We start from the raw sequence: 16,685 nt of genomic DNA, 5'->3' as shown, positions 1-16,685 counted from the left end.
TCCATAGTGGCTGTATTAATTTACATTCCCACCAACAGTGCAGGAAGGTTCCCCTTTTCTCCACACCCTCTCCAGCATTTGTTGTTTATAGATTTTCTGATGATGGCCATTCTGACTGGTGTGAGGTGATACCTCATTGTAGTTTTGATTTGCATTTCTCTAATAATGAGTGATGTGGAGCAGCTTTTCATGTGCCTCTTGGCCATCTGTATGTCTTCTTTGGAGAAATGTCTATTTAGGTCTTCTGCCCATTTTTTGATTGGGTTGTTTGTTTTTTTTGTTATTGAGCTGCATGAGCTATTTATATATGTTGGAGATTAATCCCTTGCTGTTGATTCATTTGCAACTATTTTAACCATTCTGAGGGTTGTCTTTTCGTCTTGTTTATGGTTTCTTTTGCTGTGCAAAAGCTTTGAAGTTTCATTAGGTCCCATTTGTTTATTTTTATTTCCATTTCTCTAGGAGTTGGGTCAAAAAGGATCTTGCTGTGATTTATGTCATAGAGTGTTCTGCCTATGTTTTCCTCTAAGAGTTTGATAGTGTCTGGCCTTACATTTAGGTCTTTAATCCATTTTGAGGGTTATTTTGTGTATGGTGTTAGGGAGTGTTCTAATTTCATTCTTTTACATGTAGCTGTCCAGTTTTCCCAGCACCACTTATTGAAGAGACTGTCTTTTCTCCATTGTATAACCTTCCCTCCTTTGTCATAGATTAGTTGACCATAGGTGCATGGGTTTATCGCTGGGCTTTCCATCCTCTTCTGTTGATCTATATTTCTGTTTCTGCGCCAGTACCATATTGTCTTGATTACTGTAGCTTTGTAGTATAGTCAGAAGTAAGGGAGTCTGATTCCTCCAGCTCCGTTGTTTGTTTTTGTTTTGTTTTTTTCTCAAGATTCCTTTGGCTATTCAGGGTCTTTTGTGTTGCCGTACAAATTTTAAGGTTTTTTTTATTCTAGTTCTGTAAAAAATGCCATTGGTAATTTGATAGGGATTTCATTGAATTTGTAGACTGCTTTGGGTAGCATAGTCATTTTCACAATATTGATTCTTCCAATCCAAGAAAAAGGTATATCTCTCCATCTGTCTGTGTCACCTTTGATTTCTTTCATCAGTGTCTTATAGTTTTCTGAGTAGAGGTCTTGTACCTCCTTACGTAGGTTTATTCCTAGGTATTTTATTCTTTTTTTTTTTTTTTTTTTTTTTTTTTGGTGGTATGCGGGCCTCTCACTGTTGTGGCCTCTCCCATTGCGGAGCACAGGCTCCGGATGTGCAGGCTCAGCAGCCATGGCTCACGGGCCTAGCCGCTCCATGGCATGTGGGATCTTCCCGGACTGGGGCATGAACCCGTGTCCCCTGCATCGGCAGGCGGACTCTCAACCACTGCGCCACCAGGGAAGCCCGGTATTTTATTCTTTTTGTTGCAATGGTGAATGGGATTGTTTCCTTAATTTCTCTTTCTGATTTTTCATTGTTAGTTTATAGGAATGCAAGAGATTTCTGTGCGTTAATTTTGTGTTCTGCAACTTTACCAAATTCATTGATTAGCTCTAGTAGTTTTCTGATAGCATCTTTAGGATTATCTATGTATAGTATCTTGTTCTCTGCGAACAGTGACAGTTTTACTTCTTTTCCAATTTGGATTCCTTTTATTTCTTTTTCTTCTCTGGTTGCCGTGGCTAGGACTTCCAAAACTATGTTGAATAAAGTGGTGAGAGTGGGCATCCTTGTCTATTTCCTCATCTTAGGGGAAATGCTTTCAGTTTTTCACCATTGAGAATGATGTTTGCTGTGGGTTTGTCGTATATGGCCTTTATTATGTTGAGATAGGTTCCCTCTATGCCCACTTTCTGGAGAGTTTTTATCATAAATGGGTGCTGAATTTTGTCCAAAGCTTTTTCTGCACCTATTGAGATGATCATATGGTTTTTCTCCTTCAATTTGTTAATATGGTGTATCACATTGATTGATTTGCGTATACTGAAGAATTCTTGCATCCCTGGGATAAATCCCACTTGATCATGGTGTATGATCCTTTTAATGTGTTGTTGGATTCTGTTTGCTAGTATTTTGTTGAGGATTTTTGCATCAATATTCATCAGTGATATCGGTCTGTAATTTTCTTTTTTTGTAGTATCTTTGTCTGGTTTTGGTATCAGGGTGATGGTGGCCTCATAGAATGAGTTTGAGAGTGTTCCTTCCACTGCAATTTTTGGAAGAGTTTGGGAAGGATGGGTGTTAGCTCTTCTCTAAATGTTTGATAGAATTCACCTGTGAAGCCATCTGGTCCTGGATTTTGTTTGTTGGAAGATTTTTAATCACAGTTTTAATTTCATTACTTGTGATTGGTCTGTTCATATTTTCTGTTTCTTCCTGGTTCAGTCTTGGAAGGTTATACCTTTCTAAGAATTTGTCCATTTCTTCCAGGTTGTCCATTTTATTGGCATAGAGTTGCTTGTAGTAGTCACTTATGATGCTTTGTATTTCTTTGGTGTCTATTGTAACTTCTCCTTTTTCATTTCTAATTTTGTTGATTTGAGTCCTCTCCCTCTTTTTCTTGATGAGTCTGGCTGGAGGTTTATCAATTTTGTTTATCTTCTTAAAGAACCAGCTTTTAGTTTTATTGATCTTTGCTATTGTTTTCTTTGTTTCTATTTATTTCTGCTCTGATCTTTATGATTTCTTTCCTTCCACTAACTTTGGGTTTTGTGTGTTCTTCCTTCTCTGGCTCCTTTAGGTGTAAGTTTAGATTGTTTATTTGATATTTTTCTTGTTTTTTGAAGTTGGACTGTATTGCTATGACTTGCTTCTTAGAACTGCTTTTGCTGCATCCCATAGGTTTTGGTTTGTCGTGTTTTCATTGTCATTTGTCTCTAGGTATTTCTTCATTTCCTCTTTGATTTCTTCATTGATCTCTTGGTTATTTAGTAACGTATTGTTTAGCCTCCATGTGTTTATGTAGTTTACATTTTTTTTCCTATAATTTATGTCTAATCTCATAGTGTTGTGGTCGGAAAAGATTCTTGATATGATTTCAGTTTTCTTAAGTTTACCGAGGCTTGATTTGTGACCCAAGATGTGATCTATCCTGGAGAATGTTCCATGCACACTTGAGAAGAAAGTGTAATCTGCTGTTTTCAGATGGAATGTCCTATAAATATCAAGTAAATATATGAGATATATTGTATCATTTAATGGTTGTGTTTCCTTATTAATTTTCTGTCTGGATGATCTGTCCATTGTTATAAGTGAGGTGTTAAAGTTCCCCATTATTATTGTGTTACTGTTGATTTCTTCTTTTATAGCTGTTAGCAGTTGCCTTATGTATTGAGGTGCTCCTATGTTGGGTGCATATATATTTATGATTGTTATATCTTCTTCTTGGATTGATCCCTTGATCATTATGTAGTGTCCTTCCTTGTCTCTTGTAACATTCTTTATTTTAACGTCTATTTTATCTGATATGAGTATTGCTACTCCAGCTTTCTTTTGATTTCCATTTTCATGGAATATCTTTTTCCATCCCCTCACTTTCAGTCTGTATGTGTCCCTAGGTCTGAAGTGGGTCTCTTGTAGACAGCATATATACGGGTCTTGTTTTTGTATCCGTTCAGCGAGTCTCTGTCTCTTGGTTGGAGCATTTAATCCATTCACATTTAAGGCAGTTATCGATATGTAGTTCCTATTACCATTTTCTCAATTGTTTTTGGGTTCGTTTTTGTAGGGCCTTTTCTTCTCTTGTGTTTCCCACTTACAGAAGTTCCTTTAGCATCTGTTATAGAGCTGGTTTGGTGGTGCTGAATTCTCTTAGGTTCTGCTTGTCTGTAAAGCTTTTGATTGTCGAATCTGAATGAGATCCTTGCCAGGTAGAGTATTCTTCGTTGTAGGTTCTTCCCTTTCATCACTTTAAATATATCGTGCTACTCCCTTCTGGCTTGTAGAGTTTCTGCTGAGAAATCAGCTGTTAACCTTATGGGAGTTCCCTTGTATGTTATTTGTCATTTTCCCCTGTTGTTTTTAATAATTTTTCTTTGTCTTTAATTTCTGTCAACTTGATTACTATGTGCCTTGGTGTGTTTCTCCTTGGGTTTATCCTGCCTGGGACTCTCTGCTCTTCCTGGACTTGGGTGGCTATTTCCTTCCCTGTGTTAGGGAATTTTCGGACTATAATCTCTTCAAATATTTTCTCGGGTCCTTTCTGTCTGTCTTCTCCTTCTGGGACCCGTATAATGAGAATGTTGTTGCGTTTAATGTTGTCCCAGAGGTCTCTTAGGCTGTCTTCATTTCTTTTCATTCTTTTTTCTTTATTCTGTTCCGCGGCAGTGGTTTCCACCATTCTGTCTTCCAGGTCAGTTATCTGTTCTTCTGCCTCAGTTATTCTGCTATTGAGTCCTTCTAGTGTATTTTTCATTTTAGTTATTGTATTGTTCATCTCTGTTTGTTTTTTAATTCTTCTAGATCTTTGTTAAACATTTCTTGCATCTTCTCCATCTTTGCCTCCATTCTTTTTCCAAGGGCCTGGATCATCTTCACCGTCATTATTTCTGAATTCTTTTTCTGGAAGGTTACCTATCTCCACTTCATTTAGTTGTTTTTCTGGGGTTTTATCTTGTTCCTTCATCCGGGACATTGTCATCTACCTTTTCATTTTGTCTGTCTTTCTGTGAATGTGGTTTTCGTTCCTGCAGGATTGTAGTTCTTCTTGCTTCTGCTGTCTGCCCTCTGGTGGATGAAGCTATCTACGAGGCTTCACACTGTTTGTTGAAGAGAATTGTTTTTCATTGAATGGTCTTGGTCCCCTTGTTGAAAATCAGTTGGGAGGGTTTATTTTTGGACTTCGAATTCTATCCTTGTGCCAGCACCACTTTGTCTTTATTACTGTTGCTTTGTAGTAAGTTTTGAAATCTGGCAGTGTGGATCTTCCTACTTATTAAACCTTCTTTTCAAGGTTTTTCTGGCTCTTTGGGGTACCTTGCAATTCCATATTAACTTTAGAATTATTAGCTTGCCAGTTTGTATAAAGACATCTGTTGGATTTTTTTTTAACTTTTATTTTTTTATTAATTTATTTATGTCTGCCTTGGGTCTTTGTTGCTGTGCGTGGGCTTTCTCTAGTGGCAAGTGGGGGCTACTCTTCATTGTGGTGCGTGGGCTTTGCATTGCAGTGGCTTCTCTTGTTGCGGAGCATGGGCTCTAGGCGCGCAGGCTTAAGTAGCTGTGGCGCACGGGCTTAGTTGCTCCGCGGCATGTGGGATCTTCCCGGACCGTGGCTCGAACCCGTGTCCCCTGCATTGGCAGGCGGACTCTTAATCACTGTGCCACCAGGGAAGTCCCCATCAGTTGGATTTTGATAGAGATTGTGTTGAATCTATCATCCAGAATTTGTGAGTTGTATAACATGATCAGAGCTTTGTTTTAAGAAGAGGAACCTGGCAGTACTGTATGAACTAGAGTGAAGAAGGGAAGACACTGGAGGCCTTGAGATCAGATTGGAAACTGTTACAGTAGTTGAAGAAAATGAGAGCGAGTGAACTAGGAAAAGATAATGAGGGTGGATTTGAGATATACGAAAAGGTTAAATGTCAAGATGACAGGACTTGGAGACTGACTACATATGGGGCCTGAGAAAGAGGGGTGGCATCAAAGATAGCTCTGAGGCTTGAAGATAGGCTAATTGATTGGATAACTGCTGTTTTTTAAAACTTTGTATTTTATTTTTTTAATTAATTTTTTTAATTAAAGTGTAGTTGATTTGCAATGTTTTTTTAGTTTCAGTTGTACAACAAAGTGATTCACTTTTATATACGTATATATATATATATATATTCAGGTTCTTTTCCATTATAGGTTATTACAAGACATTGAATATAGTTCCCTGTGCTATACAGTAGGACCTTGTTGTTTATCTATTTTATACATAGTAGTTTGCAAAAACTTTGTATTTTAAAATGATTTTCAATTTATAGAAGAGTTGTAAAGATACTACAGAGAATTTCTATATACCCTTCCTTCAACTTCCCCTAGTGTTAACATCTTGTATAACCATGGTAAAATCCTGAAAACTGAGAAATTAGCATTGGTGCTTGAACTAAACTATAGACTTTATTCCGATTTCACCAGTTTTTCCACACACGTCCTTTGTCTGCTCCAGGATCCAGTCCAGGATCCCACATTGCGTTTGGTTGTTAGGTCTCCTCCGTCCACGACAATTCCTTAGTCTCTGTCTTTTATTACCTTGTCAGTATTGAAGAGTACTGGTCAGTTACTTTGTAAAGTGTTCCTTATTTGGACTTAACTTGATTTTTTTTTCATGATTAGATTTGAGTAATTTTGGCAAAAATACCACAGAAGTGATGTCCTCCCCTTCTTGGTGCATAATATCAGGGGGTACATGATGATATATGTTATTTCTGGTGATGTTAACCTTGGTCATTTGCCAGATCTTTCCACCGTAAAGTTACTCTTTTACCTTTGTAATTAACAAGTACTTTCCATGCAAAAATGATCATCTTTCACTACTAATCAGCATCTATCAATGGTTCTTGCGTACAGTTATTGCTGCAGTGTTTGCCTAATGTTGATTTTGCTTCCCTCATGCCTTCTGCCTTTATCAGTCGGAATTCTATTGTTGGAAGAGCTGTCCCTTCTCTCCCATTTTTTGAGGGAGCAGTTAAGCGAGGGAAGAGGTTAGGGAAAGAAGACGGCAAGTTCAGATTTAGGCATGGTAGGCATGAGATACCTGTATAACATACAGATGGAAATATCCAGAAAGCATTTGTTATCTGCATCAAACAACAGTTGAGTTTAAGATGTTGGAGGCAGGCACTATTATTATTTTCTGTTTTAGAATGTAGAAACTGAGGTTCAGGGTGAAAACCTGAGGCATCGTGGGCAAGGCAGCTGAGGGCCACATTGTCTAGAGCCTTAATTACCCGACAGATGACTTTGGAATTTGTTCAGTGACTCACCAGTGCCAATTAAAAATTCGCCAGGAGGGAACAATTGATAATCAGATCCTAGCTCTTGATAGCACTGTGTGCAGCCGTAGGGAGCCGCTTAATATTCCAAATTAAATAAAATCTAAGTACCTAATGAGTTGTATAGGCCATTGGGAAAAAAGAGGTGTTATCTGGAGTTATTGGAGAAGGCTTTGTGCGGGAACTAGAACTTGCTATGGGCCTGGATGGAATTTGCAGTGAGTGGAGAACAGAAAGGGCATCCAAGAATGATGATGCTATCAATAGCTCATACTTATTTTATTCCTTACAATGTGCCAGGCACTGAACTAAGTGCTTCAAACTAAGTGCTTTAATCTTCACCTCTACCCTATGAGATAGTACTAGTGTAATTCTCATCTGACAGACGAGGAAACTGAGTCTCGAGTGTTTAAGGATTCTCTCCTTGTAGGCAGCTGGACAAGGGAAGCCAAGTAATATATTAGCACATTATAGTACAAGCATGGAAATAGAACAAGTGTAGTTAGATGAATTGGAAGTTTAATCTAAGCTCTTGCTGATGTAGCTCACAGTAGGGATGGATTTTCTTTTGAGATCAGAATAATTATAGCTACTATGTCTTGAGTGCTAGCTATGTGCTAGACATTGTGCCAAGTGCTTTGATTGCTTTATCTCGTTTGATCCTCTCCAAAACCTCGTGAGACATAGGTGCTATTTTTATCCCTATTTTAGAGTTGAAAATTCCTCCAGTCTGTTGTCCAAGGTTACAGTGCTGGTGAGTGGCAGAGCCAGCATGTGGACCCGAGTCTGTCTTAACTCTAAAGCCCATAATCTTAACCACTTAGCAATGCTCCCTATCCTGCTTCCATTCTCTTAATAGGGATGAATTTGGCAGTGGGACCAGAAAACTTGATGTTTTTAAGCTAAGGTTCTCTGGTCCCTGGATAGTGCTTGGATGTGGACACTACCAAGTACATATGCCTTTGTGACTCTCCTTTTTCTATACCTCAGTCGTTGGCCAACCCCGTTCTTTCTTTGGGTATAATTCAAACAGGTTACAATGTGGTCTTTCAAGTCTGGGAACATTCTGGCTTTAAAATGAATTTGCAGTCTTTTAAATCTATCGTATGTTGATTTTTGAAGCCTGAGGGTTTGTTAGCAGGTACTCCAATTTCCCTTTTGTCTAAATTCTTGAGAGAAGGCTCTTTGTCAGCTCCTTATACTGACAAAAATGGTAATTTCTCAGAAAGAGGTAAACAGAAGGAATTAATGGGAGGATCGAGGAAATGATGCTTTCTTTTGTTATTTGAAGGGTAAAAAAGAGGTAGCTAAAAGAAGAAAGATGAGAAGGCCATTCTCATGGAAGAGTGAGTAGGATTAGCAGTGATACAATTTCTTGATTTGGAGATTTAAAATTTTAAAATATTATGAAAACAATCGGGGACTCTTTTTTTAATCCCAGGGTTGTAAAAGACTCAAAGCATGGCGTCAAAGATAGAAGCCATCGAGGAAATAACAAGTATATCTGATTACATAAAGATATAAAAACTTCCATACGAAACTACCGTAACCAGAGCTACAACAATGGCAACATGGGAAAAATATTTGCAGTAAATGTCAAATAGTCTGTATTCAATGTCATTAAAATGTAAATAGCTCTTATAACCCAATAAGAAAAAGAACATAGAAAAAGAAAAATAAAAAAAGAAAAATAGGCATAAATAAAAAATAAAATAAAAAAAGAAAAAATAAATAAAAAAAAGAAAAAAAGAAAAAAAGAAAAATAGGCAAGGCCACAGATGGTCACATCCCCAAAGAAGAAATATGGCTGGCCAAAAACCATGTTAGAAAATAGTTTAATATTTCTGGTAATCTGAGACATGCAAATTAAAGCAATAAAGAGTGTGTGTGTGTTGTAGTGGAGGAAAATTAATTTTCCTTCTACCCTTCTAAATTCTTGTCTGAGATCCCCTTGTAATAAAAGACAGAATAACAAGAGGAAAACAAACAGACATTTAATAACTTGTATACCTCCTGTGTTCATGGGAGAGACCCAGGAAAACTGAATAACTCTGTCAAAGGGCCCAAGCCACCACCTCAAATATCATCTGCAGCTAAAGACAAAAGGGTGGAGGGAGCCAGTTCCTGAAGGTGACCAGGAAAAGCACAGTAAACAAGGGTAAGGTTGTTATGCAGATTTAAGTTGCTGCCTTTTCTATTGATAAGGGTTTCTAGAGATTCAGAGTCATCCTTCTCTTGTACAGAGAGACAGCCTTACAAATGGAGTTTTCCTTTATAAATGTAAATGTCTCTTACAGAAAGAGTCTTATATACTTGATTTTCAGGGCTTCTCCTGTATCTGCTTTTTTTTTTTTTTTTTAAACCAGCTCAAAATAGTCCTTATGCCAAAGAGACATATTCGGGGGTGGCAAATTCTGCTCCCCTTCAGTGTTTTGCCTTTTAAAAAGTGATAATGACCTATTTGGCCAGGCTGTAGCAGAAACACATTCTCATATGTTGCTGGCGGGAGTATAAATTCAAAGACATTTTCTGGAAGGCAGTTTAGAATTATCCGTTAAAAGCCTTAAAATGTATATTCCCTTTGAAGACCTAGAAATTCTTATTCTACAAATGGAGGCTAAATAGAGAAGGATCTGAAAATTTAGACGTAACTTACGTGTGCGACAGGAGGAGATTGGTTGAGTAAATTGTTGCATATCCATATAATTGAATAAAATGAAGCTATTAGAAAATGAGATTGTAGAAGCATGTTTATGACATGGAGTATGTTCAGGATACAGTTTGGGGCAATGCATGAGGCCATGCTAAGGAACTTGAGCTTTTCCTGTAGTTACTGGCCAGCCATTAAGGGATTTTAAAGGGTAGCTCAGAGCTGCATTTTAGATAGATCCCTCTTGCAGCAATGTGTCTGGAGGCAAGAGGCCAGTGAACATTATTTCAGTGGTCCAGGGAGAGAGAAGATGAGGACCCAAGAGTATAAACATTGGTGAACAGAGCCTAGGACAGACTTTGGGCAGCCCAAGGAATGGATCTTTGCTATGGTGGGTAATGTTTGTAAGCACTCCTGTTTAGGAACCCCCAAATGGTCGGGTGCTCTCATAGGCGGTGGAGCCAGGAGAATTGGAGCTGCAAGGGCTGGGCCTCGGAAGATTGTGTTGCAGGCCAAACACAACTCTCCTGTCCCTCTCTCACTCTCTTTCCCTTTCATTTCGTTTTCCCATCCCTCTTCACTGCTTAACCTGGCTAGCCCTTCAATTAGGATGGTCTTGGTGACTGGCTGTCCTTCCCAAATACATCTCTCATAGTGTTACCGCTTCCTCCTGTGAACAAAAATTATCTTCTTTCCGCGTTATGACCATGGGGGTTTACTGAATCTAATGTTTGGGTAGAGCAGAATTTGACAGGGAGCTGGATATTGATGCCAGTGAACTTGGGGCTGATGTGACTGTGGAACAAGAGACAGGAACAGGAGTGGGTCGAGTGATGCTGAGAGCTCGGGTAGGGAAGGTGGGAACCTGGTACCAGAGTGGTTCAGAGGTAGAGGATGAACTGGAACAGCTGCTGGTGCCTAGATTAGGTGCTTAGGAAAAAGCTGAATTTTCGAGTTTGTGGGCAAGATGCTAGAGAGCCAGTCTCTCTCCTGGGGAAGCGTGGTTTTTGAATGGAACCTGAAGGGTTTTCCAGGAAAACCCAGCCAAACAAGAGTCCAGTTCTGTAAGGATTCAGGAACTGCCAGCACCCAGCAGATCTGGGAATGAAGCAGGTTGGAGCTAAGATGAGCCTGTCCTTAGAGACTGCTGGACTGTGAAATCCATCTGCGTAAATATAATTTGCTGTCCAGGCAGGTTTGTGTTTTGAGATGTCTCGCCTGTGAGGAGTAGATTTTTGTGTGGTGGTACAGGTGTGGGGCTCCTGCGGTGGCACCATGTGTTCTGTTGGGGGGTCTAGGGGCAGGGCTAGAGTCTAAAGAAGAGAAGCCCCCGTGAGGCCGGGACCATGTCAGGTATGAGGTGGAAAGCGTGTTGATCTGGGAGTTAGGGGACCTGGGTTCTTGCCAGAAACCTTGTCAGAACCTTCCCCCTGGGTTTCTCCATCTGTAAAATGGGATTTCATAGCAAGGCCCTGCTTACCTCCCAGGCGATGGGTAAGTGGAAGTGCTTTGTAGCATCTCTCTGTGTGCTCCCTGCCCACGCCCTTTTCTTCAGGTGCCCAGCTGGGCGGATGGCAGCATGAACACAGAGTGCCGAGTCGGTGCTGGGATGTGCTCAGATGCCTTCTCATCTTCCTGCCGTCCTTGTTTGTACTTCCAAGTGTCCTCTCTTCCCACCCTATTTTCAGCTTAAGGGATAGTTTAGCCTTCCGTCTGCTAGGCTGAAACAAACGCCGGCAAAATTTGGAGGCAGTTGGCAGCCAATCAAAGAAGAGAGCAGGGATATTCGGGCCAAGGCTGGGGGCCTCTGGGCCTCTGAATTAACATGTTATCTTCACTCCTCTCCTTTGGTTAATGGTGATTATGGATATGCCTCCAGCATGACAAAGCAGAGAGGTTTAGTGTCATAAATCTATGAAGTTGCCAGAGGAGACTGTGAGTTTACTGGAAAAAGATACGATGGAGTTGGGATCCTTTTTCATATAAACTAAAAAAAATTTTTTTTTAAATTTTGTTTATTTTTGGCTGTGTTGGGTCTTCGTTGCTGAGTGCGGGCTTTCTCTAGTTGTGGCGAGCTGGGGCTACTCTTTGTTGCGGTGCGCGGGCTCCTCATTGCGGTGCGCGGGCTCCTCATTGCGGTGGCTTCTCATTGCAGAGCACAGGCTCTAGGCATGCAGGCTTCAGTAGTTGTGGCACACGGGCTCAGTAGTTGTGGTGCACGGGCTTAGTTGCTCTGCAGCATGTGGGATCTTCCCGGACCAGGGCTCGAACCCGTGTCCCTTGCATTGGCAGGCAGATTCTTAACCACTGTGGCAGGCGGATTCTTAACCACTGCACCACCAGGGAAGTCCCTGGGGTCATTTTTCAAATCTCCTTTTTTGATGTGTCTACAGGTATCTGCTTTAAAGGTTGCTTGAAAAAGATACCCTCTCTCCTGGTGTTGGGAATAGACAGGCAAGACGAGGAAGGCCAACGTGCTGGTTGGAAATGGCCACAGGAAAGTAACTGTTGGAAAACTCAGTTACCAGCCAAGACTAGCAGAGCTACCTGAAGAGAAATCAGATGCATGAGTGAGTTGGGACTGGAGGCTTGCTTTCTTCAGTAGGTTTCTGGGCCTCTGGCATAGGGCTGTCGTGGATCAGAACCAGCCAAGTGGAGCAGTTACAGGGAAATTGGCCCCCAAGAATCTGCTTATCTCCTCTTGGCTGTGGGTATAGAAAAGTAAGAGTGAACAGTGGGGCCCAGTGTCGCATTTTTGCTTCTCTGTTTTCGCATGTTGGAAGTATCTAGGGTATTCCAGAAGTATCTAGGGTATTCCAGAAGCTCAGGAAGACTGCTGGCATGGCTCTTAGGTGACTCTAGAAGTATTCTTTCCAAGGTGGTTAGGGGCCCCTGTCTGCTTTCTATATACTGTAGCTTCTGAATGTAGCCTTTGATGGGCCTGATGCTGGGTAACTCTGTACAGCCTCCAACTTGGTCCCTTGCCTACGGTGAGTAACTTTACTGCTGGGACAGTGGTAAAGAATACCAGCTTTGTTTCTTTCTTGGACTGCTCCTGACAGGTGGGGTTGAGGAGTGGGGTTAAGTTCATGTCTGGATGATTGAAATTCCAAGTTGACAATCCTTGTCCCAAACCATTAAGGTCAGATGTATTTCATAAGTCTGAATTATTTGGATTTTAGAAAGGCAATACAGTGAACGTGGTTTTTTTTTTTTTTTGGCTGCGTCGGGTCTTCGTTGCTGCATGTGGGCTTTTCTCTAGTTGTGGCGAGCGGGGGCTACTCTTCGTTGCGGTGCGCGGGCTTCTCATTGTGGTGGCTTCTCTTGTTGAGGAGCTCGGGCTCTAGGTGCGCGGGCTTCAGTAGTTGTGGCACGCAGGCTCTGTACTTGTGCCTCGTGGGCTGTACAGCTCAGGCTCAGTAGTTGTGGCACATGGGCTTAGTTGCTCCACGGCATGTGGGATCTTCCTGGACCAGGGCTTGAACCTGCGTCCCCTGCACAGGCAGACAGATTCTCAACCACTGTGCCACCAGGGAAGCCCCAGTGAACGTGTTTTACAGACACTCCCAGTGGGGTCTGGGACAGCACCCCGTATTCAAAATACATTCTTTTTTGTGGAAAATGTGTGTATACTCACCATAAATGGAATAAAGAAAGTCTATAAGTAGCCCCAGCTCAGTTCAAGTCATATCTGCTACCAAATTAGTTTTGAAAAAAAACCAAACAAACCAAAAACAGACTTTTGGTTTTTAGAGCTTTTTGGATTTGGCGATTGCAGTTAAAGAATTGTGGACCTGCAATTGTCATTGGTTTTGCACTTTTAATCAAATTGATCCACAGGGGAAAGGCATGTTCTCGATGGATATTTTCTTGGCGGGGTTCTCTGATGAAGTATTGTGTGGGTAATGGACTCCTGGCCGTGTTCCTTTCAAGACCCTTTTTCTTTTCCATTCTTTCTCTTCTTCGTGGCAGGGATTCAAGCAGGTGTCTCTACTTATAGTGATTTTCCTTATAGTACCCTTTCCTCTTAAGTGTAGATTCTGAGAGAACTGAAGGACAGAATATAAAGAATATACTCGTGACAAAGCCAAACTAGCCCATAATGCAGATAATGTCTGCTCATAAATGCTCACCACAGGAGAGGGACACATATCAATGATTTTGTATATCCTCACCATTAAGTCACTGTAGGTAAGGTAACTCCATAAACATGAGTTTCATTCTTTTGTCAATCCTTCTCCTGCTGAATGTCTTTTTTTTTTTTTTCCTGAATGTCTTTGATCAAACCTTCAGCACATCTGGCTGCCTGGAGTGTTTGAATCTCCTGGGGCATTTGTTAAAATGCGCAGATTCCCGGAACCCCAAACTTCTGGAATCAGCATTCCCAATGGGGGGAGCCCAGGAATTTGCACATTTTATAAGTGCTCTGCAGGGCTTTCCTTGTCCCTCTTGAGAACCAGTGCTTTGGTGCAGTCAGACTGCCACGGCTGTAGGTTTTTGAAGGCTGTAACCCAGGCCTAGTTCAAACCAAGTAGCATGGAACTGATGGTCTCTTAGAAGGACCAGGTTCTTTTTGTTTGGTTTGAGCAGGGAGACTAGAAGAGGACCCACTTAGTCATGCTTCGAAACAAACCAATCAAATGTGAAGAAGAAAATAATAATAATAGAAGAAAAACAGCGGAAGTTTAAAAACATGTATACCTCCTGTATGCATGAGGGAGACTCAGGAAAACTGACTAACTCCCTGAAATGGCCCAATCCACCACCTTAAATAACCATCTTCAGCCAAAGTTAAAAGAAAGATGTTGAGTGTTGGTTGGTGGGTAGGGGTGGCGGAGACCAGTTCCTGGAGGTGACCAGGAAAAGCACAGTGAACAAGGGTAAGGTTGTTAGGCAGATTTAGGTCCTTGCCTTCTCCATTGTTGAGAGTTTCTAGAGATTTAAAGTCTTCCTTCTTTTCCTAGAGGGAGACACCTTAGCAAATGGAGATTTTCCTTATAAGTGTAGATGTCTCTTACAGAAGGGTAACTTCTACACAGTTTTCAGAGCTTTTCCTATGTCTGTTGTTTCTTAAAAACAACCAGCCTAAAGGAATCCTTATGCCAAAGAAACAAACTTTGGGGTAGCAAATTCTGCTCCCCTTCAAAATCAAAGGGAGGTTGAGGGCCTGGGGGGTGGCAATATTGATAGGATTGCCAGATGAAATACAGGCTGTCCAGTTAAATTTGAATTTCAGATAAACAATGAATAATGTTTTAGTATATGTACGTTCCATACACTATTCAGGATATACTTATACTAAAACATTGTTCATTGTTTATTTGAAATTCAAATTTAACTTGGCATCCTGTATTTTTCTTTCTAAATCTGGTAAAGCTAGGTATTGATTAACCCACCTTCCCCCATGGGAGGCAAACCAGATGGCATTTGTGTATCTGTCCTATCTCAGAATCCATTTTTACTTGTCCTAGGTTAAAAGCTTGTCATACTGGCTACTCGTGTCGTGCTGAACTTGAAGAATTGAAAAATTGAGTCTTCTAGAGGTTAAGAGGAAGTGTTTTAGAGGCTGAAATGGCTTAAGAAAAGCTCTCCCCATCTCCTACCCCTCCACCAATTACTTCTTCCGCTCTTCATCCATCTCTTTCCCTCTCTCCCCGACCTACCCCTTCCCCATCACACACACACAGCCGGAACAGACAGGCACACACAGATGCATGTGCAAACACAGACATGTTTGGAACACCACCTGCTTGTCTTTTAAAGACTTTTATGTTACATTTTCTGTGTAAGAGTTTGGTTATTAATTATTATTATTAAAATAACACTGTCTCACTGTGTCCAGCATTTCTCTTGATAACCATACTTAATTTTTTTTCCATTGCAGATCTTTCTCCTGGCCTGCCCTCCATGTCCGGGAGCTGTCGTCGTCTTCAAGTAAGGGGAGATTGTTTTTCTGTTGCCATTGCTGAACTGCCTTGTCTGTTTGATAACAAAGGATGATGAACACATTGCTTGTGACCACCTTGAACCTGCAGTGCTTTGTGTCTGGGCTTCCCAAGGGACAAAAGTCTTCAAGGGTCCAATGAAACAGGCAAATGTTGTATGTGGAGATTTGGCCTTTGTGCTTTTGTCAGGCCCTGACAGATCCTTTTTAGCGATTCTTTGTGGTGGTGTTTTATGGCCAAGACATTCCCCCTTGGAAGTTTGCCGCCCTCGTAAAGTTTCTCTTGAGTGTGCTCAAGTTTCTCTTGAGACAGCTCCCCTCCTTTAGCGAATCTTTGTACTGTGGTCCTGCTGTTCCACTGAGGATACTTTGAAGGACTTTGTTTTGTGTTTTTATGGGGTTTTTTTTGTTGTTAAAGTGCAAATTAAATTGAGGAGAGAAAAATATCACCTTATTACAAGTCCTGACTTTCTTTAAAATTGAAAAGCATCAGATCCATTAAAGTGTATTGCAGGCAAATCATGTTTGTCTGAAGGCAAGTTTGCTTAAATGAAATTCTCAAGAGTCCCGGAAGCCTCATTTTAACCACGAGTTGTGACCATCTCATTTATCAAACCTTTTATTAGAGTTGCTAATGAGAAGCTAAATTGAGCCAATTAATTTTGTCTCTTTCCCCCTTCTCTGGCCCCCATTTTGGAGCTGTTTCTGAGCAGGGAAATGGCTGCAAGCCAGAGAGAGAGGGCAAAAAGTAAAGAGCCCAGCCAATCCTTAGATAATTGAGAGTGGTGTAAAAATGGCTTTCTGATTTAGTTAAGTCTTTTAAGTGTTAGGTAGGGGAAAATATACCCTATTCGCTGCTTCAGATAGCTCCTTGGAATAGCCACTTAGTCTCTTGCCTAAGGTGAATAACTTTCTGCTGGTTGAGGGGTAATGGATCCTGATTTCATAAGCTCTTACTTGGACAGCTTCTAAGCGGAAGGTGTATTTAACCCTGTTTTCCCCCCTTGATTTCCCAAAATGGGCTCAATTTTTCAGTGGCATGTTTTAAAAGTCACATTTATTGGTTTTATTTCATTATTATGAGAGTAACAGTTCTCATTGTAGAAAATGCAGAA

The 16,685-nt window shown here is 40.9% G+C and overlaps 1 protein-coding gene across 28 annotated transcripts in view; it reads left to right on the top strand.

Annotated features, from left to right (window-relative positions):
- TMEM164 (transmembrane protein 164) overlaps positions 1–16,685 on the top strand; it is a 161,407-nt gene that overhangs the window by 60,565 nt on the left and 84,157 nt on the right. For all 28 annotated transcript variants that reach the window (XR_009538473.1, XR_009538467.1, XR_009538472.1 and 25 more), the window contains one exon: positions 15,511–15,560. Coding sequence is in view for 11 of the 28 variants with exons in the window: in XM_060137745.1 (XP_059993728.1) it covers positions 15,511–15,560 (50 nt within the window). In the remaining 17 variants the exon portion in view is untranslated. The remainder of the gene's footprint in view (positions 1–15,510; positions 15,561–16,685) is intronic.

This window comes from Lagenorhynchus albirostris, chromosome X (genome assembly GCF_949774975.1).
Source record: "Lagenorhynchus albirostris chromosome X, mLagAlb1.1, whole genome shotgun sequence".
Classification (NCBI taxonomy): Eukaryota; Metazoa; Chordata; class Mammalia; order Artiodactyla; family Delphinidae; genus Lagenorhynchus; species Lagenorhynchus albirostris.
The sequence above is the reverse complement of the archived record's forward strand: the minus strand, read 5'-3'. Positions and strand labels throughout refer to the sequence as shown.